At 48.4% G+C, this 25,890-nt stretch overlaps 1 protein-coding gene across 1 annotated transcript in view; it reads left to right on the top strand.

The window, feature by feature from the left end:
• Positions 1-332: 332 nt before the first annotated feature.
• Positions 333-25,890, top strand: part of MED12L (mediator complex subunit 12L) — a 317,933-nt gene continuing 292,375 nt past the window's right edge. Inside the window, 1 exon segment of the mRNA XM_055321579.1 lies at positions 333-557. Within this exon segment, the coding sequence (XP_055177554.1) occupies positions 459-557 (99 nt within the window). The 5' untranslated portion in view covers positions 333-458.

Below are 25,890 nucleotides of genomic sequence, written 5' to 3' on the forward strand. Positions count from 1 at the left end.
GCCTGGGCGCCCAGAAAAGTTTTTTTTCCGCGCCCCCCCCCCCCGCCTGCCCGTGCCCCTCCCCCACCCCCGTGTCCGGCTGGGGTGGGTTTGGGTCCATTGGTGCAAAAAGTCACACGTCCCCAGCAGCTGCTCCTCCCCCCGCCCCCCTCCCCCCTCCCCCCCCCCCCCCGGGGACGGGAGGAGCGGCGCGTCCCGGGCCCGAAGCGCCGCCGGTGCCCGCGGGAGGCTGCGTGCGTGCCGGGCAGCGGCTGCGGCCAACCCGCTCTGTTCGTGCCCGCAGCGCCCCGGCAGCGCCCCGGCAGCGCCCCGGCAGCCCCGGCAGCGGGCGAGGAGCGGCGAGGGGCGGCGAGGACCGGAGCGCGAGCCTGTCTGCAAAGTGCTGCTGCTCCCTGGTGCTCAGAGGCGGCGGCTCCAGCTCCGACTCTCATTCATTCCGCCGGTTAACATGAGAGATCATGGCCGCCTTCGGGCTCCTCAGCTATGAGCAGAGACCGCTGAAGCGCCCCCGGCTCGGGCCGCCCGACGTCTACCCGCAGGACCCGAAGCAGAAGGAGGTGAGGCGCCGGCGGGGGGGGGGCTCCCCCGCGCCCCGGGCCGCGCTCCGCAGCGCTGAGCCGGGGCCAAGTTGGCCCAGCGGGCGGCGCGGGCGCAGCTGCGGGGCCGGGGGCGCGGGAGGGCCGGGGGCGCGGGAGGGCCGGGGGTCCGGGGCCCCCCCAGGCGGCGTTGGCGGCGGCGGCGGCGGAGACGGAGACGGAGCCCCCCCCTCCCCCCCGGCTGGCGGCCCCTGCGCGGCGCGGGGGCGCCCGCTCTCCGCGACCCGGGTCGCCCGGCCCCCGGGCCTTGCGCGCCGCCGCCGGCTGCCCCGCGGGGTCCGTCTCCGCCGAGCGCCCCTCGCCCGCGCGCCCCGGGCGCCGCCGGCCGCGCTTCCCTCCGCGCTGCTCCGCTCCGTCCTCGTAAACTTTTTGGGGAAATGTTGGAATGCGGAGCACCCGACTCGGGGCCCTACGTTTTGCGCCTGCTGAGCAGCGACGGGCTGGAGGGAGGTGGAGACGGGGGTGGGGGGGTGGGGTGAGGGGAAGACCCTTTTCTGTTCGGATTTTCCAGTGTGCTGGGGAAGTCTCTCTCTCTCTTTTTTTTTTTTTAAAAATCGAGGCGATGAATATTGAGGTCTTTGCACGCACTTGTTTCTGTAGTCCCCCTTTTTCCCTTTAAAAAAAAAAAAAAGACCAGTATTAAGGGGAGCCTGATTTTCGTCCCTAGAGGCGGTTGGTTTAATTGCGGGAGGCTGTTTTGTGTATGTAAAAAGCCGACGGGTTACCTTGGAAGGGAAATAAGTCCCGAGATGGCTTATTTCTTTGAATGAAATGGGAGAAAGCTCGACTCTCGCCTTAGGTACACCGGCTTCGGTGTCTGGAGTAACCATGGCATTTTACAGCCATTGATGTGTTTGTCAGCAGTTAAGAAGTAATTATGTAACAACTCTCCAGTTATAATGATCACCCTTGGCTACACAATTTGCCCAGGGATTTGCCTTTTTTTTTTCTTTTCTTTTCTTTTTTTTTTTTTAAAAGATCACCTGCCACCCAGCTGTGCTTTCTGACTTTGCCAGCTGCAGCCCACCCATCCTCTGTTTTCTTCAGCAAAAAAACAAAAAACAAAAAAAACCACACACACACACACACACACACACACACAAAACGAAGTGAGCACATTGCAGGACTTCTCTCTGGGAATCTAAAGATCCTCTATTAAAAGTTTGGAGGCCCACTGGCATCACAGAAAGGGCTTTGTGAAGAAAGAGGGAGGGGTCCTTAGGACTCCCCCTTTTGATAAAGGTATTTATTTCAGTATCAGAGGAAGAATGCTTGTTCTAACTAAACTTCTGTTAATATTTCCGAAAATTAAGGAGTGGCAGTTCCTTTCAGAGGCTTAAGCACGCAAACATGTCGGAGCATCGGTGGAGTGAGGAATTCAGACGGAAGCTGGGAAGGTTTGACAGGTGGTTCTCAGTTGAGGCTTCTTCATTCACGTAAGGATGGGTTGATGAGATCTTGCAGATTTCCTCTCCATCTATTTCTCTCTGGGCTGTTTCCACTCAGATTAAAGTTGATTGTTAAGGACTAGAAATAACAGTTACTGAGGACCGACCGTAACAAAGTGAGTCGCTTAAAAATTAGTGTCAGGAAATTTTTGAAGTTTTGGTGGGGACAGCGATACTGATTGGCTCATCGTTCTCCTCTTGTAACGTCTTGCCATATTTTCCAGAGGGAAGTGTAATTAATAGCGTCTCCCTAGTTACGGGATGGTCGTCTGGGATGCCGTGTGGACTTATATATATATATATAGTGTTTATTTCTCAGGTCAGCGCTCATTCGGGATTGAGGCCTCTCCAACTGTGGAAAAAATAATTTTGGATTTTAGGATTTCACAACATGTTCTGGAGTTCAAAGCCAGAAGTGAGCTGAGAACCTATTTTATATGACTTTCTTTTGACAAAGTGAAACAACTGAGGCCCCAGGAAGCTTGCTTGACTTAATCAAGGTGTGTGATAAAGAAGCGGAGGATTCGGACCACCAAACCAGTATTTATTTATGTCAAGACCAATACTGTGTTAAGAATGATTCATGTTAAATTGTGTTGTTCGGATATTACCCCCTTTCCCCCAAGGCAGCCAGTATTTCATCTCTCTGGAGCAGAGTCAGAGTTGTGTGTGGCCATAGTCAAATTTGAGTACAATATGGAACAGGTGCTTGGCTGTTCTTGGGTGGTGGTGTGGTGAGCCCTGTTCCACAAGCTTCAGTTACTTATGTAGGTTCCCAAGAGTTCCTTCCTATCCCTGTATCACCTGTACTTTTATTCTAATGTTTTCTTTATTTTTTTTTTAAGATTTTATTTATTTATTCATGAGAGATAGAGAGAGAGAGGCAGAGACACAGGCAGAGGGAGAAGCAGGCTCCATGCGGGGAGCCCGACGTGGGACTCGATCCCGAGACTCCAGGACCACGCTGTGGGCCGGAGGCAGGCGCTAAACCGCTGAGCCACCCAGGGATCCCCATAATGTTTTCTTTAAATTAACTTTTAAGAAACTTGGTTTCCTAGGCAGCAGTATACATGCAGTTACGGATTCGCATCTACAAATGTAATGCAAAATTTAGAATCCAGTTGTGTGTATGCATATGTTAAATTTGTTTTTATTTATTTATTTTTTTTAAATTTTTTTAAAAATTTATTTATTTATGATAGTCAGAGAGAGAGAGAGAGAGAGAGAGAGAGAGAGAGAGAGAGGCAGAGACATAGGCAGAGGGAGAAGCAGGCTCCACGCACCGGGAGCCCGACGTGGGATTCGATCCCGGGTCTCCAGGATCGCGCCCTGAGCCAAAGGCAGGCGCCAAACCGTTGCGCCACCCAGGGATCCCTTAAATTTGTTTTTGATGATCTTATTTACTTATTTGAGAGAACATGAAGGGGCGCAGGGCCATAGGTAGAGGGAGAAGAAGACTCCCACTGAGCAGGGAGCCCCACTGGGGGCTCCATCCCAGGACCCTGGGATCGTGACCTGAGCTGAAAGCACACCCTTAAGTGACTGAGCACCCAGGCGCCCCTTAATTTTTTATCTACTTGGTATTACATGCACATAGCATTATCCGTAATAAAACCAGACTCTATTAAAACTTGACAAAGTTTATTTGTGCATTTAAAACCATTGTTGTGTTCCATCAGAGATCTGTGTCTCACGTTGTGGGAAGTGCTGATTTAATGGAGGAAGTAGGGGCTTCCAAATTGGTTAGACCTGGATTTGGATTCTGGTTCAGCCTCTTTGCAGTTGTATGGCCTTGGGCAAGTTGTGGAACTTCTCATTTGTAAATTAGTGTAAGTGTGTTCTATTCAGGAAATTTGGAGAACTCTGGTTTGAAATGCATTACATTTGTGTGAGAAAAACCCTCCTCCGGTGGAAGCTATTCTTATTACTATAGCTGTGACTCTTATTATTGTTGACCAGTGCTAGTAGTGTTCTGGAAAACAGCTCCTGGGAGGTAGGCTGGACCTGTAGAATGAAGATCCTCTATGGAGAAGGAGGGGGAGGGTGGGGAGAGCTAGAAGCTGTAACCTGCTCAAAGGACCATGTTCTTTTGAGAGCTTGCCTGGGCATCAGCACCCCACAGGACTTTATTTTATTGTGTTATAACACTTTGTCTTCTGACCTTCCTCAAGCTCTGAGAACAGAATCGGAGAACTGAGAGTCACCCTTGGTTTCCCCTAATTCCTTACACTCCATACTACACGTTCCTGGATGTCTTGTTGGGTCGGTTCCCACGTATATTTCCAATCTGTCCACTGCTCCCCAGTTTGACTGATAAGCTCGACTTTCTTTCTGCTTCAGGTTGACGTTTCTCTGCCCCTTGTCTGGCGTACCTGCCGATCTGTCTGCCTGGACACTTGTCTGCCTGTCCGGCCCCCCTCCACCATTCTACCCTGCTCTTCTCACCTTAGCCTGTGGTTAGGAGGGTAGGCTCTGGAGCACCTCTGCCTGGGTTTGCAACTTGGCTCTCCTCTTTACTCCTCATTCTCCCCAGCCCTCAGTATCTCCTTTTGTAGAGTGGGGGTGAGCATACGCTCTACTCATCGGCCTGTTGGAGCATGACATGGGCAATGCATGTACGGCGTGTAGACGAAAGCCTGGCATGGATTCAACACCCCGTACTGTCAGGCCTGTCTTTTTTTCCTTCGGGTCTCACCCAGTGACCTTCTCAGAGGCCTCTCTAGTATAAGCCTATAATCTGTAGTTTTGTATTTACTTGCGCGCAGCCATCGCCCACTAAAGGGTCAGTTTTGTGAGAGCAGGGATGAGCGCTGCTTCTAGGCATCACTAAAGTACCTGTAGTTAGTTCCTGGGATGCCGAGGGCACAAAGACTTGTTGGAATGTATGAATAAAAGTGGGAATGAATGAATAAAAAGAAGTCTGGTGATGGCAGGTGTTGGGGAAAGTCTAGGTCAAGGCGGAAATTCTCCTTGACGTCTGATCTTGGAGGTGACAGAGGAGGAGTTTACCCTGGGCTAGAAGAGGCCTAAACAGCTGAATAGTAACTATTTTCAGGAAGTCAAACCAGTTAGAAAAATAGTTTGGGTCAATAGTGAGATTTCCAGGCAGCGAGAGCTCTAGAGAGCCCCGCCAGTGGAGGGGATGGCCGGGTGTGGAGTGCAGAGGCTGCCCAAGGACAAGTCTAGCAAAACTTGGGCAGGTAGAGGGGAAGGAGTTGGGGGAGTTGGAGAAGGTGGGTGGTGGTGGTGGTGATTGTGTCTGCGCGTGGATAACCCAGAATAGCTGTTTGCAAAACTTGACCTATGCGAATCACCTGTAGAGCTTGTTCAAAACAAATGGCTGGATTTTTCAGATTGAGTAGTTATGAGCCGAGGGCCCCATAATTTGCATTTCTAAGAAGATGACTGGTGATCTTATGGTTGCTGGTCCATGCCCCACCTCCCCCCCCTGCTCTAAGGACCTTGACCTGTTCTGCAGAGCCTAGAAAGTTCTGCCTGACGTAGGTAGCTCAGGTCTGGACGTCTGTGTATGGCTGAAGTTGCAGTAGTTGGTCTAGCAGCGAGAGTGCGGTGGGCTTTCCCCAGAGGTTGTTCCCCTCTTAACTCAGATAGAAGGGGATGAGTCCACAAGTCTCTGTCCTCCTTGAATGAGGTGCTGTCACGCTTGGAATAACAGGTTCCTTGCCGGGGTCTTCAAGGCCCTCCATCTGGCCCTCGTTCACTTCCACAACCACTACCTGTCGCCAGACCATCTGGCTTGGAGTTCTGGCATCATCGCTTACTGCCTTTTTGACTCAGATCTCACTTGTAGAATGGGGTTCCTCTTTGGTCTTACTATGTGGGGTTGCTGGAAAGATAAAAAGGTAAAATGAGATTTGAACCATGTCTGGCACACAGGCAGTGCTCAGTTCAGGTGATTACTACTGGTGTAACTCCTCCCTTGGTAAAGAGTTCCAGGGCTTCCCATTGAATTTGTTAATATCCCTAAAACCCTGCCCTTTGAGATCTGGCCCCTGGGCTTTGAGTCATCCCTTCCTGACTTGCTCATTCCCCTCTTGGCTGTGGGGTAGGACCAGTGGCCCCTTCTCTCTCCTTCCAACAGGCTCAGCTCTTTTGTGTCCCTGTTCTTGTCCCTGACTGCCCCTGTAGTCCCGTTTCCTGTCGTTTGGCTCTTGTTGGAGACTCCCCCCTCAAGGAAGCCTTCCTTGTAACCCATCTTTTCCTTCTCCTCTCTAGCTCATTCATCTTGGGTTAATAGGTTTTGGCAGCGCCGGCCACTGAAATGGTTGCTGATTTTCTCCGTGGTCTTCCACGCTTGGAATGTAAACTGCACGAGAACAGGGGCTTCTCGGTGGTGGTCACAGTTTTGAGCTGCCTAGTGCCTGGGATTGGACTAGGTGCTCAGTAAATAGTTCTTGCAGAAATTAGTGAAATGCAGGAAGAACTCTTAATGAGCAGTTGTATTTTTAACGTCTGACTGCCCCAATGCTTGTTTTATTTTGGCAAAGCCTGTTTTCTTGTTAGCACGTAAAACCCTTAAAACATGTTAAATGGTTATTTTGGAGACAGCTGGGGAGATGGGGTGAGGGGAGGTGAAAATTTGTTTCTTTATAATCTTGGAGAGGGAGGTTGTTGATAAGGTTGCCTGGGAAGAGAGGACAGGTTGACCAGTTGCCTGGGGGACCCTAAGAAAGGTTAGGGAAGAGCTTCTTCCTGAGATTGACTGGCTGCTTCCGGGCCGTCATAGGACCTCCATGAATACCAGTGTTTTGGGAGGAACATCTGTACCATTAGCTTGGGCCTCCTGAGACTCAGGCCAGAATCATTATAGGAAACATTGGGTCAGAGGCCTTGTTTCTTTCTTCCTGCTGCTCACAGAAGTGTTACTACCCAAACTTTGTGGCCAAGAAGTAGAAACCCAAGTGGTTGTCCTTTCTCAGGGTCTGCTAACACCTGCAAGCAGCATCGTCAAAGATGCCTGTTAAACCTGCAGATATAATGCCCCATATCAGACTTCTGAGTCAGAATTTTTGGGAAGGAGGCTGAGGAATTGACATTCTGAACAAACTTTTCAGGTGATTCCTAAATATATTGAGAATAATGGCTTTAGTTTTTATCTTTATTTTTTTAAAGATTTTATTTATTTATCCATGAGGGACAGAGAGAGAGAGAGAGGCAGAGACACAGGCAGAGGGAGAAGCAGGCTCCATGCTGGGAGCCAGACGTGGGACTCGATCCCGGAACCCCAGGATTACGCCCACGGCTGAAGGCGGCCCTAAACCACTGAGTCACCCAGGCTGCCCTTGGGTTTATCTTTAGAAAATGTTGTAAGCCAGGCTCCCCCTTATTTCCTACCTGCTTCCCACTATTAGATGTATTAAAATCTTTAGACCAATACACCAATTTGATGCACCTTTTGGTACAAATGTGTGCAAATGAGTTTAGCTACTTCCCACCTAAAGTTCTAATAACCATGGTTCCCAGAATAGGCTTGTTTTCTATCAGCTGTTGATGGTTTATAGCAGAGTAGCATGCCCTCCTTGCCCTTGAAATATCCACAGCTCCCTCCTGTGTGCACTTGGTTGAATTGGGGCTTAGGGGAGCCGGTCTTGCTTTGTCCCATGGGGATGCTTTTTGTACTTGCTCAGGGCAGTGGAATTTTCTCTTTGACTCTGGGCCTGGGCCCTTCGGGGCCTCACGCGAAGCTGTTCATTTCGGGTACGGCGCCTGTTAGCCTGTTGGGTTCTTCACTTCGGCTGGCCCACGGTGGGGATGCACCGTGATCCTTTCCGAAGCTAGAGGACTGCAGCGTGAAGTCTGGAAGGCAGACTGTTGGGTGAGCACTAGGCAGGAGAGGATGGAGATGAAGAGTCCTAGGACGTTAGTTCAGCCCTTGTCTCTTGCGGGTGTGTGCGCCTACACACGTGAACATGAAGGATGGAGAAGGTGGAAGTGGCAACTCCAAGAATTTCGAGGTATTTCTTCTGCAGCTCTCCTTAAGGGGGGGCTCTGGACACCCCCCCCTTGTGAGGCTTCTTGATGGATGGACAAGGCAGGGAGTTGAGGAGTTGGAGGGGGTCGGTGAGAATGAACACGATTCAGGGTCCCCTTGGGCCCTGTGCCCTGAGCAGCAGTGAAGGAGCGGGCCTCGGGGCCTGCGAGGGGAGCCTCGTAGTGGGGAGGGAGGTGCCTGCCTCCTACACATTCCTCCCTGAGGAAGGAACGGGAAACGCTCTTGTCTCTTGATAGCTGGTGATGGTGACAAGATGGTTCATTGCACTGTCCTCTCTAGTTCTCTGTTAAGGGAAATCCACATAATAAAAATGTCATTATGTCACAAAATAGTACGATTTCTACCTAAAAAAAAAAAAAAAAATCTGGAGGGCATAATCAACCACACGCTAGCAGTTGTTATCTCAAGGATGGGATTAGGGCTGATTATTTTCTTTCGGCACTAACCTTTATTCCGAGCTGTAAAAATACATGTGCACTCCTATTGTCACTGGAGGGAATGACTTAAAGAATAATTATTATTGAGGTCCTGAGTTTACAGGAATGGGCCTTTGTGTTTGGGTCCAAGCTAAGCTAGAACCTCATTGGCTGGTTAGTGGAGAGGGCTGGTGGGGTACAGGTATCCGTGTACCTCATGCTCCCAGAGTCGAGGTGAGGTCGGGGTTAGGGCTGTTAAGGGAGCATTCTAGCTCTGCCATTTGCACCATGTGATTTGGGGTGCTGTGTCCTTTTCCTCATCTGTGAGTTGGGAAGAATGACCTAACCATCTAGGTTGTTTTGAATGCGAAGGAGCACTGTAAACTTCTATTGTTACCAAATGTGAGTTGTCGATTCCGTGGTGGGCTAGAGCATCAGTACCGGCTGATGATTCGAATTTTGGGAGCTTTGTCAGCAGGTTCATAGCATTTTGGCATCTTGAACTCTGGCACGATGGATGTATTTGCATGATGGAAATGGGCAAATGCTACACATGAGGTGTTTTTTTTTTTTTTTTTTTTTTGAAAGCGAGTTGTTAAACATTTACCAGGATGCTACTGGGTATAGCACTTTATTGCCTACTTGACCATCATTCTTTTTTTTTTTTTTTTTTGACCATCATCCTTATCCCAGGATTCCCTTACCTGCTTCCTACAAAAAATTTTCTTCAAAGCCAGACCCTCCCTTACGTAAACTCTCTTGTGGCTTGGAGTGAGTATTATGACTTCATTCTGGCTAAAGAGATTTAGCGGAAATCTACCTTAGGACTTCTTCGGAAGAACTTTCTTCTTGCCAAAAAAAGTGTAGGCACAGGGGAAGAACGCCCTCTCTCAATGCCCTGATAGCTCCTTAATTTTCTATCTTTGGAAAAGTAATTAGAGGATATGATAGTCGGAGCTAGGGCATCCGTCTTGTGACCATGAGGCAAGAAGCCTATGAATGAAAAGCCAACACAAGAGGAGTTGAGTGGCTTTTATTTAGGACCACCCCTCCCTGGACCCATTAAATAAACAATGGATGTCCATATGGCTTAAGCCATTTGGGACCAGTTGTCAATTTTCCGTGGCTGAAAGCATTCTGATGTTGTCATGGCACTTCTCATTTATACATTGGCACCTGAAATCATCACGGCATGAGCCCTTCCATTCCCCCCTCCCCCCTTATATAGAGAATGCACATCCCAGAAGTCTCCTCCTCTCTGGCTTAATGGGTATGTAGCAAGAGCCCGGGAGCACCTGTATCCTGCCTGCTAGGACATTCTGGGTAGTGCCTATCAGAGGCTTGCAGGAAGTGGAAATGGCTTTCTTTATTTCCATGTCTGTCAGAAAGGGTTTAGGTGGGAAGGAAGGAAGAGCCCTGATCTGTTTTGTTTGGAGGAAGATTCTATGGATCTATACCAGTTTTTTTTTTCTTTTTTTGGGGGTGGGGGGGACTGGGAATGTTTAGAGCTAGAAGGGAACTTAAAGATGCATTGTTCTCTTTTAATACAAAAGGAAATGGAGTCCCAGAGAGGTTAAAGGGGACTCCCGTTAAGGCAGATCTGGGCCAAGCACCTGTGTGCCCCGATACGTCCTTGCAACTTTACTTGGCCTCCCCTCTGTACCCAGCCTCTGCTCCTGGTCGACACCCAGTGAGAATATCTCTGTACTTCAGGGCACCCAGTGTCTCTGTCAGAGCTGGGGACTGAGTGGCCCACCATTTGATCTTAGAACTCACCAGAATCTTTAATGGGGTCTCCTGGGCAGAGGGAAGGAGACTCTGGAAGCTCAGGCAATCCTGAGCTTCCAGCTCCGTCCATGGCCTCTGGTGTAGGTAGCTCTGGCGTTGGCCTTCGTGAGCTCTGCGTGTAGGGGATTGATCCCACCCAGTTTCGGTTTTCTTGGTTGAGACGCTCCTTTCTTTATGCGTAGCTCTCGGAGACCAGCTAGACAAGTACTGTTGCCTCCTTGCAGGGAGCAGCACTTGCATGCTGTGTTCTGTGTAAATGGATGGAAATGCTATGGCCCTGAGGCTTAAACCCCTGGGTTTTATTTTCCATGTTTTGAGGGCAATATACATGCGTGGCAAACGAATGCAGTCATTCAGCTAATATTATTGAGCGCCTTGTGGGCCCTTTGCCAGCTGTGGCTTCATGAGGATGGGGCCCAAAACTCTTATCCTCTATGTCCCCGGCTCTGAGCGCAGCACCTGGGACTCAGAATTTCTTCTGTGAGTAAACGTAACAATAAACAAATGGTAGGAGCATTGGTCCTGGGCCCCCAAAGACTTCAGCATAGAGCAGCGGTTTTCATTTGGGGGTGATTCCCACTTCCTTTCCGGGACACTGACAATGTTTTCAGAAATTTGGGTTGTGAGACTGCATAGGCACGTGTGTGCCTATACACGCTGCTCCTGGCATCTAGTAGGTAGAAGCCAATGAATGTTTCCGACATTCTCCAATACTCTGAGCAGGCCTGCCTCTGTGGTGTGCCCCCCCCCCCCCCAGGATTATCTGGCCTCAAAAGTCAGTAATTCCAAGGTTGGGAAACCCTGGTCTAGAGGAAGCGATAGATTTGTAAATAAGGAATACAATGTTTCAGATATTCTTTGAGAGGAATGTACAAAGTGCTGTGGAAATAGGCCAGAGTGACCCATTTTTTTTTTTTTTTTCCCCAATGAGACCTGATAGAGGAGATTTTTGAGTCTGGGACTTGAAGGATGTGTAGGAGTGGATGGGGCTGAGGATGTGAAAGAAAATTAATTTTGGGGAAGAGGGAGCAGCTTGTGCAAAAGGCCAGAAGGAATGTGGGATGTGCTCTGGGCTGTGGGCCTGAGGTATGGTGTGGGGTATGCAGGGGGGAGCTGGGTTGGAGTGGGAAAGAAAGGTGGGATCGAGTTATGGGGGCCTTTGGATGCTGTGTTGTTGAGGCATTTGGATAATGTAGTGGAGGTGGTGAGGTGCCATTCCAGGGTGTGAAGTTCAAGGAATGAGATTTAAGGTGACTCATGGTTGCAGTTTGAGAGGCCATTGGCCCTGAGGGTCATACTGCGGTAAAAAGGCTCTGTGGTCACTAACATTCCATGCCCGAGGGTGGATGTATTAGTTTCTTCCTGCTGCCACAACAAGCTTCCACAAAGTAGGTGACTTAAAACAATGGAAATTCATTTTCTCACAGCTCTGGGGGTCACAAATCCAAAGGGAGTGTTAATAGGGTTGCACTTGCTCTGAAGGCTCTAGGGGAGAGTCCTCTCTTTCCTCATCCAGCCCCTTGCCCCCAGGTGCTCCTTACCTTCTTTGTGGTTCTCTCAGTCTGATTTCAACCTCCTATCTCACGTGGCCTTCCCTGTGCGGCTCTTCTCTGCATGGTTCCTCATCTCGACACTTGTTACTGGGATTAGGGCGTATCTGGGTGGTCTAAGATCTCATCTCAAGGTCTTTAAATTACGTGTCTGCGAAGATCCTTCTCCAAAATAAGGTAACGTTTATAGATGCTGATGAGATTTGATGTGGGTATCTTTTAGGTGCCCATTTTTTTTGGCCAATAGGGCTTGGGAAGAAAGAAGAGGGTATTTAAGAGAAAGATTATTTGAGTGGCGGGTTGATAAAGTGGAAGTGAGATAAGAAGGAGAGATAAGTGTATGGGAGTATGCCAACATTTTTAGCCAAGGCCCGTGGTTCTTTCCCAAACTTTCTGATCCTAAGGCCCCTTTATAGTCTTCAACATTATTGAGGATCCTCTAGAGCTTTTGTTTATGTCGGTTATATCTTGATATTTACCTTATTGGAAATCAAAACTGAAAAATTTTAGAACTATATATCCATTTAACTGTAATAACAAACCAGTTTCTTGTTATTTCTTTTTTTTAATGAGCAATAGCTATTTTTACAAACAAAAATGTAGTAAAACGAGTGGCATTGTTTCACATTTTTGCAATTCTCTTTAACATCTCGTTCTGCATTCAGTCTGTTACAATATGTTGTTTTGGTTGAAGGATCTGGAGAAAATTTGGCCTCACGTAGATGTGTTGTTAAGTTCTTGGGAACCAGGGAGGACTTGGACCTGGAGAGCTGCTGGCTCACACAGTTGGGGAGGAAGATTGATGGTGGTCCGAAAGCCAACATGCCGTAGGGAACAAAAAGAACTTGTTTAATCTTTTTCCCAAGGATGGTGAAGGTAAAGGTGCAGATGGAGAGAAAAAGATGCTTTCCGAATGCATTGGATCCGAGATGCCTCAGAGTCAAGGTTGGGTTCAAGGTTGGAATGTATAGTGGAAGCTGGAAACCTGGATTTGGGTGTAATATGTGCATAGATATTTCAAATCATGGCTGTGATTACCTGCTGAGCGTGCAGAGAGATGGAGAAGCCGGCAGACGAGGATGACACTTTTCAGGGCTTGTAGGTCCTGGACCCTGTCAGCAGGAGCTCTGAGGAGGGCACCTGTTAGGAGAGGATGGCGTGATGAGCAGCCCAAGGGGAGAGATAATATTGGTGGAGTTCCAGCTACATAGGTGGCCCCAGGACCTTTGCATGTGTGCTTCCTCTTGCCTGGTGGCCTTTTCTCTTTATCACTGCCTAGTGCTTGTTTTCTTCTCAGCACTCAACGAGGTTTGTGTTGGTCTCTTACCTGCTGTGTGCCCCAACCAGTAAAAGTTCCATGTAGCAGGGACTATGTCTCTTTCATTCCCCGCTGATCACCAAATGCCAGGAGAGAGTCTGGGATATGGTGAAAGTTAAGAAGTATGTGTTGACGGGATCTGGTAACAGACGGTCATTACTAGCCAAGGGTTATTAGAAGCCTGGTATGGGGCACAGGGATGCCAGGATGTAGAAGACGTGGTTCCTGCCCCTGAGGGACGGTGACTGGAGAGGTGACACTCCTATTCACTGGGCAGGGAAGTCACTGAAACTTTCAGTGGGGTGTTGGGAACAAATGAGGGAGGGGTCAGTTTTTTTTTTTTTTGTGGGATTAGGAAAGTCTTTAGGAATGGGGGTGTTTTAGGTGCCACGGCCTTCTGGGTATATGGTATGAGCAAAAGCACAGAGATGGGAAATAAGACATGGTCTTCAGGTGAACTGCACATAGTTCAGTAAGCTGAGAGTACACTGAATCTATAAACTTGAACATATCTGTAGCTTTTGGGGGGGCACTGAGAGAGGAGTAGAGCTTAAGACTGCTGGAGAGAGCAGGGCTATCTGCAGAGCAAGACCAACTTGGCCCCGGGGCCAGAGGATTGAGATCCCAAGGGGACTGATACCTTATGCAGAGTGTTCTCGATTACTGCCTTTGAGAGAGGAGGGGAGACAGGACTTACACGGGGCTCCCCATTTATTTATCTTGAGTTTTCTACAAGCATTTTCAGAGTCAGCGTTACTGTGTGAAGATTTTCCTGAGCAGAATGAACGTAGCCTTCAGCCCACATCCAGTGTGCCCCAGCTCAGCTATGCAAGTGCTGCCTTGTCAATTAAAATTTTGATAGACTTTGTTGCTTCCCTTTTCTAGCCATTTCATTCATGGATTAATCTAACGGGGTTGTTAAGATTGGGACCATTTAAGGCATTGGCAGCAGTGAAGAATGAATAAAAATGTATTTTGTCTGAAGTGTCATTGGGATTTTTTGCTAAGATGCTGGTTTACATAAGGGTATGGGGGGCTCTGTCAAAATCACATTCAAGGGGCGCCTGGGGGGCTCAGCGGTTGGGCGTCTGCCTTCGGCCCGGGCGTGATCCTGGAGACCCGGGATCGATTCCTGCGTCAGGCTCCCTGCATGGAGCCTGCTTCTCCCTCTGCCTGTGTCTCTGCCCCTCTCTGTGTGTCTCTCATGAATAAATAAATAAAATCTTAAAAAAAAATCACATTCAAGCCATTGCTAAATAATGTATTTTTTTCCTGAGTTCTGTGAGGGAGGTTAATATTGACGTTGCTCAGTGTTTTTATTTTTAAAGCTTCACACTGTGTTAGTAGGCAGTATGGAAAATATTTTTGGGGTCAGAGCTGTTTTTATTCCTTGGTCAGTTTTAGACTAAATGGCAGCTTCCTCTTGAAAAAAAAAAACACAATTCTTTATGAATTGGGGATACTATTTACATTTTGACTATTCTCATGAGATTTGTTCTTAAGTCATTATTAAGTAATCGAAATGTTTTTGAAGTCATATTTTCATTTACTCAGTACTTGGTATATACCTCCCACTGGGCTAGGTGATGTGGGGGTGTAGAAAAGAAATAGAAGTCTGCTTCTGTCCCCTCTAGAACAGTGCTGCTCAAAATATCCATGGTGAGGGACCAGTTTTTTTTTTTTAAATTAATTTTCAATCTGTTGCAGACTGATAGAAATGTGATTAAAATGACTTACTAGAAGAATCCAGCTCAAATGTAATGGCAATATCAAATTGCTATAAAAGTTTCCAAGCGCTGCTTCTCCCCCCCCACCCCCCCCCCCGAAAGGCCGGTAACAGTAGTGAGTGGGCCATACCCTGAGCGAGTGGCACCGCTCAGGAAGTTAGCATCTGGTTCACTGAGACGCATAAAACATTTAGAAGATGACCGATGCATTGATTTATTTTAAAACTGAGGAGTAACCCGAACATTCAGGATGCACATTCCGTCATGATAGCCGGTGTTGCTTGGTTACCCCGAGTGCTTGGCGGCGCGGCTTTGCGGGCCTCCCAAACACCTCCGAGGTGGCCTGTGACCTCCTTTTTACAGGTGCAGAAACTGAGGCACGGGGTGGGGGGTGGGCCTACTTGTCCGAGGTCAGTTGGCTGCACGATGGTGATGGTGATGGAGCCGGAGGTGGACTTGAGAGCCGGGGCCCTAACTATTGTCTACGTGTAGTGAGGCTCCGCTCGAGTTCCGAAGAGAGAGGACTGCGCCGGAGGCAGGGGGGCGCGGGGGGCGGGGTGGCAGTGAAAGGGCCCGGGTTGCGCCCTGCCTAAGGGAAGGCTGAAGGCACAGGGCCGGGGTGCAGGCCTCCGGGGACCCGCCTGGAGCCCCAGCAGGTGGCCGATTCATCCCCCGGCTCCTGCCCCCCGTGACCGCAGCTGAAGTCAGAAGGGCCCGTGAAGGAGCGGCAGTGGGTGACAGGCCGGTCACAGGAGACACGAGGCCTGTGGCAAGTGCTCAGGTCGCTCGGCCACTGTCCTCTGTCCTGTTGCTCGACGACCTCCGAGTGACACGTCCCCGTGCTGTCCGGGGCGTTGGTGACTCTCCAGGATCCTGGATTGCCGAGGGGAGCGGGTATCCACACCCTCCACGTGGGCCCCGAACTGGCCCGGAGGCCTTGGAGCTACAAGGGAGGGGAGGGAGGCCTGGGGAGGCCTGGGGGCTCAGTGGTCGAGCGCCGTCGGGCCCGGGATCGAGTCCCGCATCAGGTCCCTGCGGCTCCCTCTGCCTGGGTCTCTGCCTCGCCCTCTCTGGGTCTCATGAATAAATAAAGTCTTAAAAAAGAAAAATAAAAGGGCCCGGGGTGCTTCAGGTCTGGCCTTCCGTACCTGTTGTTCCCCCGGCTGCTTGGTGGCCGCTTGGTCACCAGGGTCCTGGGATGCTTGGCTGAGGTCCTGGGAGAGGCGGGATTGAGCAGGCCTCCTGGAAATAAAGAGGGCGGAGGCTGGGAGATGGGTTTTTTATTTTTATTTTTTTAAATGTTTATTTATTTATTTATTCTTGAGAGACACAGAGAGGGGCAGAGACACAGGCAGAGGGAGAAGCAGGCTCCCTGCGGGGACCCGATGCGGGACTCGATCCCGGGACCCCGGGGTCACGATCTGAGCCACCCAGGCGTCCCTGGGAGATGCTAACAGAGGTTAGCTTTCAGACATTTCCCAAGGCGGATATTGGTTTCCTTGACTCAAAATGGTAGCCTGCATCCCAGGAATTGACCTAAAAAACACCATTACCAACAAGAAAGAGGACCCCCCCACCCCCACCCACCACCAGTCTCTCCGCTTTCAGGCTGAAAGGATGACCTAACAGTTTCACGGGATTTTTTTTCCCTATATACCCCTTTATCCCTCTCACCCAATACATTTTCCTTTTTATGAATTTGCATTTCCTTTGGTGGAGATTGCACAGCGCTCCTTCCCCCAGGTGTGTGCCTAGCATGGGGTGGGGGGAGTAATTAGGTGTGAGGTAGAAGGATAAACGAAAGAAGTCAGGTGAGGGGTAAGTGTGAGTCACTCCACTGGACAGTTAACTTCAGAGAAGAGAAACCATGGCTTGTGTATATGTTCTCTGCCCTCAAGTCACCTGGCACAGTGGGAGGCAGATTCCAGTCCTAAGTGTGAAAAATACGATTTACAGGAAGAGTGTACCTGAGATGTGATCGCAGTGCAAGAATGGTGTTGGGACCATGGCTTACCTGGGCGACGCTGGCTCGGAAGAGCAGACTGCCCTTTGAGGCTGCCTTAAACACAACCCTGGGTGGGATAGACTCTTGGAGGCGTTAGGTCCTTTGCCTCCTTCATGAGCACGCAAATCTAAAAGTTCAAGTATTTTTTTCCTCCGGCAGTTTTCTTACAATTTTTTTTTTTTCTGAGAGCTACATCCAGGTGTTTGATATTGGAAGATGATGCATTTGAATTTGATTTGAATATGAATTAATGGATACAATTATTTAAATATGAGTGGAATAAATGTTAAGTATATTTAGATATAATTTGAATCAGAGACTCTCCCACTTTATTTATTTATTTTAAAGATTTTATTTATTTCTTTATCTGCGAGAGAAGGTGGCGGTGGGGAGGGTGGCGCAGGGGGAAGGGCAGAAGGAGAGGAGGAAGCAGTCTCCCCGCTGAGCAGGGAGCCAGATGTGGGGGCTCCATCCCGATCCCGGGACTCCAGGATCAAGAGCCGAGCTGAAGGCAGACTCTCAACCGACTTGGCTACAAAGACGCCCCCCCTGACCCCCACCTGCCCCCCAACTCTTCCACTTTAAAATGAGGAGGGACTGCCTGTCTCGCCAGGCCACTTGTGGGGAGGGTGAGGCTGTTACGGTGAATTAACACCTCTAAGAACCACGTGTTCAACACCTTGGTGGACGTTTCCACCCAATTCATTGCAGAATTACCGAGAGTAACTCTCAGTATTTCCAGTAACTCCCAGACATTTCCATCCATTTCAAGGGAGGGTGTTGGTCACGTGTATGATTGAGGCCTACGTGCACCGGCCGGCCATACAAACGATCTATAAATATGATGATGATGATACTTTGATTTTTAAAATACTAGTGGGGGCGTCTGGGCGGCTCAGTCAGTGGAGCGTGTGACTCTTGGTCTTGAGGTTCTGAGTTCGAGGCCCAGGTGAGGTGTAGAGATTACCTAAAAATAATAAAATCCCAAAATACATAGTGTGTACCTCCCTGTTCGTGTGCCTCACGTGATTTTCACTTTTTCTTTAAAATGGGCACGTGAGGTAGGTGGAGGTACATCCACTTCCCAGGAATGGGAGCCAGGATTCCCCTTTATTTCTGTTGGAACCACACCGATCTCAAAGATCTCACTGTCTTGGGGAACACACCGCATCTACCAGGGGCCTGATCCTCACAGGGCCACTTAACCTGCCTCTCAGCCTCAGTTTCTCACCTTGTAAAATGAGGACCTATCGGTCTAAGCCGCTTGGGTTATGAAGATGAACACGAATGTGCTGCTTAATGGCCAAGGGAGCGTGGTGGTATCGTTGCCATGATTTTCTTTGCTTCTCTTTTTGCCTGCTGCTCTGTACAGGTGTGAAGAACTTACTGGTTTGTGTTGAGCTCATATCCTTTGGTTTCCCCTAGGCCTGCATAGTTTCTGATTGATGGCCTGCAGGTGTGGTTTGGATGGGGTGAATATTAATAGCAATGTAGATGAGGGTGGATGTACAGAGCTGAGTTTCAGATGTGGCTTTGATGCAAATGTGGCCCTGGTGTTGGGAGATGTTGGTGGGGGCCGGGGGGAAGTGCTAGGTTGCCTTTTAGGGGAGTCTTGCCTCCCTTGAGTCAGTTTGACTCCTCCGTTGGCCCTCTTTAGAAGCCTGGTGGCATTTGGGCAGCAATGGGGGACCCGACCCTCCCTGTTTTTTTTTTTTTTTTTTTTAAACTTCTCAGGCATTTATGTGACACCTCAGAAGAGATACAGATGAATCGGTCCCTGTTTCTGCGGTGTGGGGGGCTGGCCAGGGTGTCCTCTCTCTGCAGAGTCTAGTGATAGTGTTGTACACTTTCCGTAGCTGTTGTAAACTCTGCAGTGGTGGTCCCTGATGCTGCCAGATGGCTTGGACCCCGGTGTTGGGGGGTAGTCTTGCCACGAGGGATAGAGCAGTCCCTTCGTGCTTTCCCTACAGGTATGTATGTTTTAGTTTCCTAGGCCTGCCATAGCAAAACACCACAAACTGGATGGCTTCAAACAATGGGAATTGATTCTCTTGCTGTTCTGGAGCCTAGCCATCCTCCTGGAGGCAGGGCTGCACCTGGAAGCCTCGAGGTGAGGATCCTTCCTTGCTTCTTCCAGCTTCTGGTGGCCCCAGGCTCTCTGCCTCTTTCTTCCCTCTGTCTTTTCTCCTGTAAGGACACCAGCCATATTGGATTAGGACCCCCCACAACCCCCTAATTCAGTATGACCTCATCTTGTATCTGCAAAGACCCTGTTTCTAAGTAATGCCATATGCACAGGTACAGGAGTTAGGACTGACCTGTCTTTTGGGGTACACAAGTCCACCTGTTACAGTGTGCCTACGGGGCCTGTCTCAGGATCCCCTTCTGCACATCCCTGGTTGGTCTAGTACTAGATTTTTGCCTCCTGGGTCCTGGCTCAGGAGGCCCTAGGTGTCCCTTTCACTTTTCTCAGCAACTTCAAGCTTACAACCATCTCCCCCTTCTCCTGTTATCTTCCATCTTGTCCTTCCCTGGATTCTTTCTGGTGCCATTAAGACACGCACAAGGTCTTCCCATCTTAGATCACCCTCCACCCCGTGACTCCATTTTTCCCGTTTCTCTCCTCTTTGTCCAGACTTTTCCAAACACATCTTGTGTGCCCACTGTCTCCTTCACCTCCCACTTCTTCCTCTGCTCCTTCCAATCTGGCTTCTGCCTTCGTCAGTCCACCGAGACACCCCTCACTGAGGTCACAAGTGACAACAGCCACATTCCCAGCAGCACTTGCTCCTATTGATCTCTCTGTTGGTGAAATAACATCTCACAGCTTCTGCGATAAAACGCTCCTGGTTTCCTTCTCTCTTCTCTGGCCATGTCTCCTTGAAGGCTTTTCCTCCCCTACCTGGCCATTAAGTCAGTACTGCATTTTCTGTGGGGTCTGCCCTAGGCTCTTGTCTCTTCCCAATCTACCCTCTCCCTAGGTGCTCTCAGCCATCCCAGGCCTCAGTTACTATCTATACGCAGACAACTTTACAGCACCAGCCTAGACTTCTCTGCACTCTAGACTTAAATATATAAGTGCCTATAAAAATATATTGTCTCGGGGCGCCTGGGTGGCTCAGTGATTGAGCGTCTGCCTTTGGCTTGGGTTATGATCCTGGGGTCCTGGGATCGAGTCCCACATCAGGCTCCCCACAGGGAACCTGCTACTCCTTCTGCCTAGGTCTGCCTCTCTCTGTCTCCCATGAATAAATAAAATCTTAAAATATTTTGTCTCCTTTGCTACCTCAAACTTATGTTTAAAACTGAACTTGAGATCTGTTCCTCTTCTAACCCCCCTCAATACTGCTTACCCTATCTTTTCTTTTTTTTTTAACATTTCTTTTTTTTCCTTAAGATTTTATTTATTCATGAGACACACACACACACACACACACACACACACAGGCAGAGACATAGGCAGACAGAGGAGAAGCAGGCTCCGTGCAAGGAGCCTGACATGGGACTAGATCCCGGGACTCTGGGATCACGCCTTGAGCCAAAGGCAGATGCTCAACCACTGAACCATTAAGGCGTCCCTGCTTACCCTATCTTAAGAGATATTACCATCCCAGAAATATGGGGGATGTTCTTTCTTGACAGCCTTACTCTTGGTCATTTCATCCAGCACTTCAACAAGAAGTTCAGTTGAGTAGCCCTCCTAAATACCCCCCTCTACCTGTGTCACCACCGTTTTGGTCCTACCTATCATCATCTGATGTCTGGACTCTTATGAGAGTCTGCTAACTAGTTGCAATCTCTTTGCCCCTGGACTCCCAGCCACCCAACTGCTGAGCCACCCAGGCATCCCAATAAATAAAATCTTACAAAAAAAAAAAAAAGTCTTGGTTTGTCTCTGCATTTTTCCCCCCTTTGCTCATTTGCTTTGTAACTTCAATTCCACATGTGAATGAAATCAAATGGTATTTGTCTTTCTCTGACTTATTTTGCTTAGCATAATACTTTCTGGTGCCATCCGTGTCATCGCAAGTGGCAGGATTTCATTCTTTTTTTATGGCCGAGTAATATTCCATTCTATATATACATACCACGTCCTCTTTATCCATTCATCAGTCGATGCACACTTGGGGTGCTTCCGTGGGGTTTTGCTTTTTTATGCATTCTGACAATCCCTGTCCCTTCATTGGAAGCTTGGCCAATTAATATTTAATTCTCATTTCCTATAATTTGATATGATTGGATTTATGTATAACGTTGTACTATTTTTTTCTCTCTCTTGCTTTCTTTTGGATTATTAAGTAATTTCTTATAATTTTAAGTTGCCTATTGATATTTTAGTTAAACCTCTTTACGTTGTGGGTTTTTTTTAATTGTTCTGGGAAGTACAATGCTTTTCACCATCTTAGAATTAATATTGTATCACTTTATGCAGAATGTCAACCTTACCATTATAAGGTCCTCTTCTTAACTCAGTTAACTTCTACTTCTCAGAGCTCAGCTCAAAGGCCACTTCTTCAGGGAATTCTTGTCTGATTTCTGAGACTGTCAAGCCCCTGTTACGTGCATCCTGGGCAGGTGGTGCTTCTCCTTGGGGGCATTTATCGCTTGTAATGTGCTCACTGTGGAATCCCCAGTACGTAGCACAGTGCTGTATACTTATTTATTTGTTGATTGAATGAAAGGGAGTCCTGAGTTGTGGTTTGAAGAAGGCAAAAGATTTCATGATAATGTACTCCAGGGGATGGGAAAGGCATTATGTAAGGCTTGGAGGCTGAAAAGATGATTTATGTGGGAAAGAATATAATAGTCAAGTAGATTAAATGAGTTAAAATATAAAAATAAAATATAGCTCTAAGTTTTTATAACCGTGGCCACCGTTTATAGAGCACTTAATAGGGCCAGGCACCGTGCTAACCTCTTTGTACATTTTATCTTACATAACCTCAAGCCTGTGAGTTATTCTTGCCTCATTTCAAACGAAGCAACTGAGGTACAGAGAGGTCAGGTACCTTGTTCCCAATCACCAGTAAGGGCTCTGCATTCAAACTCACATCTGTGTGATTTTAACGCTGAGGAAAGAAGTGAGACTGGGAGGTGGGGCTTGATTGTTCAAGGCATTTAATGCCTCTCTGAGGTAATGGTGCTTGGGTTTGGAGCCACAGTTAGGTGGAGACAAGGCCCACAGGTATCACTGAGGGCTTGGAGGGGGGTGGCGTTAGGTGCTTCCATTCTTTAGCCCCTTCTGGGGAAAAGAAGGAAAAAAGTAGAAGACCTTCTGAGGCTTGTGAACAGGGGAGGGCAGGAAAGAACCCTCGTTCGAGGAAGATTCATCAGGGCCTGTGGGCAGGATGGATTCAGGTAAAAATCTAAACTGAGGAGAGGAACCACACAAGGAGCAGTGCCTAGGGCCCACTGTGATGGCAGCCATGGGTTAGACAGGCGACAGTTGTATTTTAAAGGGATGAATGTGGGATCCCTGGGTGGCGCAGCGGTTTGGCGCCTGCCTTTGGCCCAGGGCGCGATCCTGGAGACCCGGGATCGAATCCCACGTCGGGCTCCCGATGCATGGAGCCTGCTTCTTCCTCTGCCTGTGTCTCTGGCCCCCCCCCCGTGTGACTATCATAAATAAATAAAAATTAAAAAAAAATAAAGGGATGAACGTGAGACCTGTTTTGAGAGGAGTGTGGATAGAATTGGTTAGACTCGGAAAGATTATTCCCCTATCTTCTGGGTCATTTATACCCGCCACCTCTAGGTGTTACCTAAAGACCATTCACTGTATCCACGCGTGGGAGTTATCACAGCTCCATTTCTCAAACTGGGATCTGCAGACATCCTCAGGGGTCTTGGAAAATGCTCTTTCCAGGGAAGGCTGGGCAAGGCTAGGAAAAATAGTTATCAGGCTGTTTTTTTATTATTATTTTTTTTTAATTTTGTTTGTTTGGTTAAGACCCTCGCTCACCCAGTCTGCCTGATGAGCACACAGAGGGACATTTTTCTACTTCTGTGGCATTATCATAGTCCTGGTGGACATTTCTGTCCAATTTGTTGAACAGTGAGTTAGTGTGTTAGACACGAGTGACTAGAGAGATAGGGCATGCCTGCACAGGTTCTGTGGGTTAGAGGCGAAGTCTGGAGGAGGTTACGCATGTGTGTGCTTGCATGTCTGTGTGCATCGGTGTATGTGTTTGCCTGCATTTATTATCTGCTCTTGCAACGGTCATTGGAAATTGTCCCAATTGACCGACTGATCTACCTACCTAGCTACCTGTCTCCCTTCCTTTCTGAGATTTTATGATTACCTCCTTTCCTAACTTTCTAAGATTTTATGATTTATTCATTTGTTAATTTAGAGAGCGTGAGAGGGGGAGGGGTAGAGGGGGGGAGAGAGAGAATCTCAGGCAGACTCCGTGCTGAGCATGGAGCCCGACGTGGGGCTCGACATCACGACCCCGAGATCATGACCTGAGCTGAAACCAAGAGTCAGTTGGTTGCTCAACCAACTGAGCCACCCAGGCGCCTCTTTTATGTATTTTTTTCCTTGAGTGAGAAAGAGCTTAACCAGCTTCCAGGCGAGTATCAAAATGTTTCTACTTTCCGGTGAAACATTTTATTGAAATTAAAAGATGGCTTTGAAAGCGATCCAAAAAAATAAGATTATCCTATGAAGTTCAAGGTAAATGTGTGAGATTTATGGATGTGTTTGGAGTTCACCCAAGGCCCTGAAGATCCAGTTTTGGTGTCACTGTGGAATACAGAAATGCAGAGTGAACCTGGCCTTCTGTATGAACATGGAACAATTTCTAGGATTCTGAATGTCTGTCTGTAGGTGCCTGTCTCCTGAACATTTCTTTAAGGCTTATTATTTTAGTAGAAACCAATGATAAAGAGGGGTGAGAGTCTTTCTCCATGTCGAGGTTCCCTTGGGACAATTCTGTTGAAATCCATATGCACCCAGGTCTGGTGTGCCGCTGCCCAGGGCGACCAGGCAAGGACTGTGAATTTACCTTTGCAAATAGGCATAGTAGCTGCTGAAGGTTCTTTTGTAAGAATCATGAACTATGGGCCGCAGAGCAAGCCTAAATCTCAATAGGAACCTTTGTTAGAATTTTGGTGGTGATCCTCTTATTTAGAGAGATCTTTGAAGAGGTTCAAGTCTAGTGCAAGAGGAAGCTATTTGTGTCCTATACAGATTCTGGCATGGGGATTTTAGAGGCATGCCATTCCAAAATCTGGACTCTTGCCCTTCTATTTTTTTTTTTTTTTTTTGCCTGATTAGATTTGGCAAAGGCCTTCAGAGCAAAGTGTCATAAAAGTGTGTTGAGTCCATGTAACACACATTACGTTTGTCTGCCTCTCTTATTGCTGCCTAATGCCATTAAGTATCCACATCCTAGCTTGTTTCTCCCAAATTGGGGTCTACAGACAGACATCCTCAGGCCAGAGAGAATATTTTTCCCTTTAAAAGGGGTCTGTGGGCGCATTAGCAGAGTTTGAGAAATGCAGGCTAAACGAAAGTGAACACCCTGGAACCTGAATCTTACTTTTAACTCGTTTTTTTGAAACTCTTGCCATTGACTTTCACCCTTTTCGGAAACTTTTGGAAATAAACCACCAGGGTACATATTTTGGTTGTGATGCTTTGGGCTTTTACTCTCTTTGCCTTCGTTCTCTAGGAAGCTGACCTCCTAAAGTTCTGTATCAGTAAACCTCAAATAAAAGTGACTTCCAAGCTTCTGTTTTGGCTGTTGGCTTCCTGATATAATTGACTACGTGGTGGCCTTGATGTTTTTATTCGTTGTGGGTCTGTGAAATGCCGAAGGAGTGAAAGAGAAAACTTTGATACACTGGTTTCCTTCCAGGGTGTGTGTGTGTGTGTGTGTGTGTGTGTGTGTGTGTGTGTGTAGCTTTGTATTTGTGCCTCTGCATTGTGGCAGAGAATTCTGACCCGTCTTTTTTAGGACACACAGCTTCCTCCTGATGGTGAGTGCAGCATTGATGCTGGGCTTCGAAGCCCTGGTTTTCTAGAAAGCCACAAACTCCAGATCTTTTGTCACTGGTTCTCAGTGTGTGGTCCCTAGAGCTGCATACTTGGTAGGTTGTTAGAAATTCACATTTTCAGGCTCCACCCCAGACTTAACTGGATTAGAAATTCTGGGGGTGGGGCCCAGGAAGGTGCATTTTAACAAACCCTCCAGGGGATTCTGATGCATGCAGACAGGTTAAGAACCCCCTCCTAAGGCCAGGGTCTTTTTAGTTTCTGAAATGGGCTCTTTGTACACCTGAGTGCTTACTGGAGCTTCAGATTATCACTTTGCTGTATCAGAAACAAGACAAAAACAATAGCAGCGGTACTGATTGCTGGCTGTCTTCACATAGTGTGCTGGTTAGAGACCGGAGGTTCTTTGGAGTTCTTTACCAACGGTGTGATCTTGGGCTAGTTAACCTCTCCGCTTTATTTCCTCATCAGGCATGTGGAGACAGTCGTGGGAGCTCTCTGATAGTGGAGGAAACTGAAGGACAGCTTCAGTTCCAAAGGCCCCTGAGAGCCACTCTTCCAAGCAGCCAGAGGTTCACATCTGGACAGTCTGATTGCAGACTGGACTCTTCACCCACTGCTCTCTCTCTCCCTCTTGCGTGCATTTCCATGTAGTCCTCCTCCAGCATTGCCACCACCTGTAGCCGTGTGTCCCAGCCCTAAAGGCAGGGCGGGGGGGGGGGAGGGCGTGTGTGTGTGTGTGTGTGTGTGTGTGTATGTGTGTGTGTGTAGACCACTGGACCTGCACTTTCTTCCATTGTATTTTGCCGCAGCAGCGGGGACAGGGCTCTTGCTGACGCTTCACGATGTGAATGAAACTCAGTGCTTCTTAAACCCAAAACCCACAAAGGGGACCTGAGTCCCCTTTGCAGAAGCAGGCCTCTGAGGGGTAGGAGCAGCCCTTCTCTGTCTTTGGTCCCCGGGGTAGCCTTGTGGAAATCTGTGGGGGCAGCGTAGGCTGTTGCTGTGGTTGGGGTGCCACGATCCCTTA

This window comes from Nyctereutes procyonoides, unplaced genomic scaffold (genome assembly GCF_905146905.1).
Source record: "Nyctereutes procyonoides isolate TBG_1078 unplaced genomic scaffold, NYPRO_anot_genome, whole genome shotgun sequence".
Lineage (NCBI taxonomy): Eukaryota > Metazoa > Chordata > Mammalia > Carnivora > Canidae > Nyctereutes > Nyctereutes procyonoides.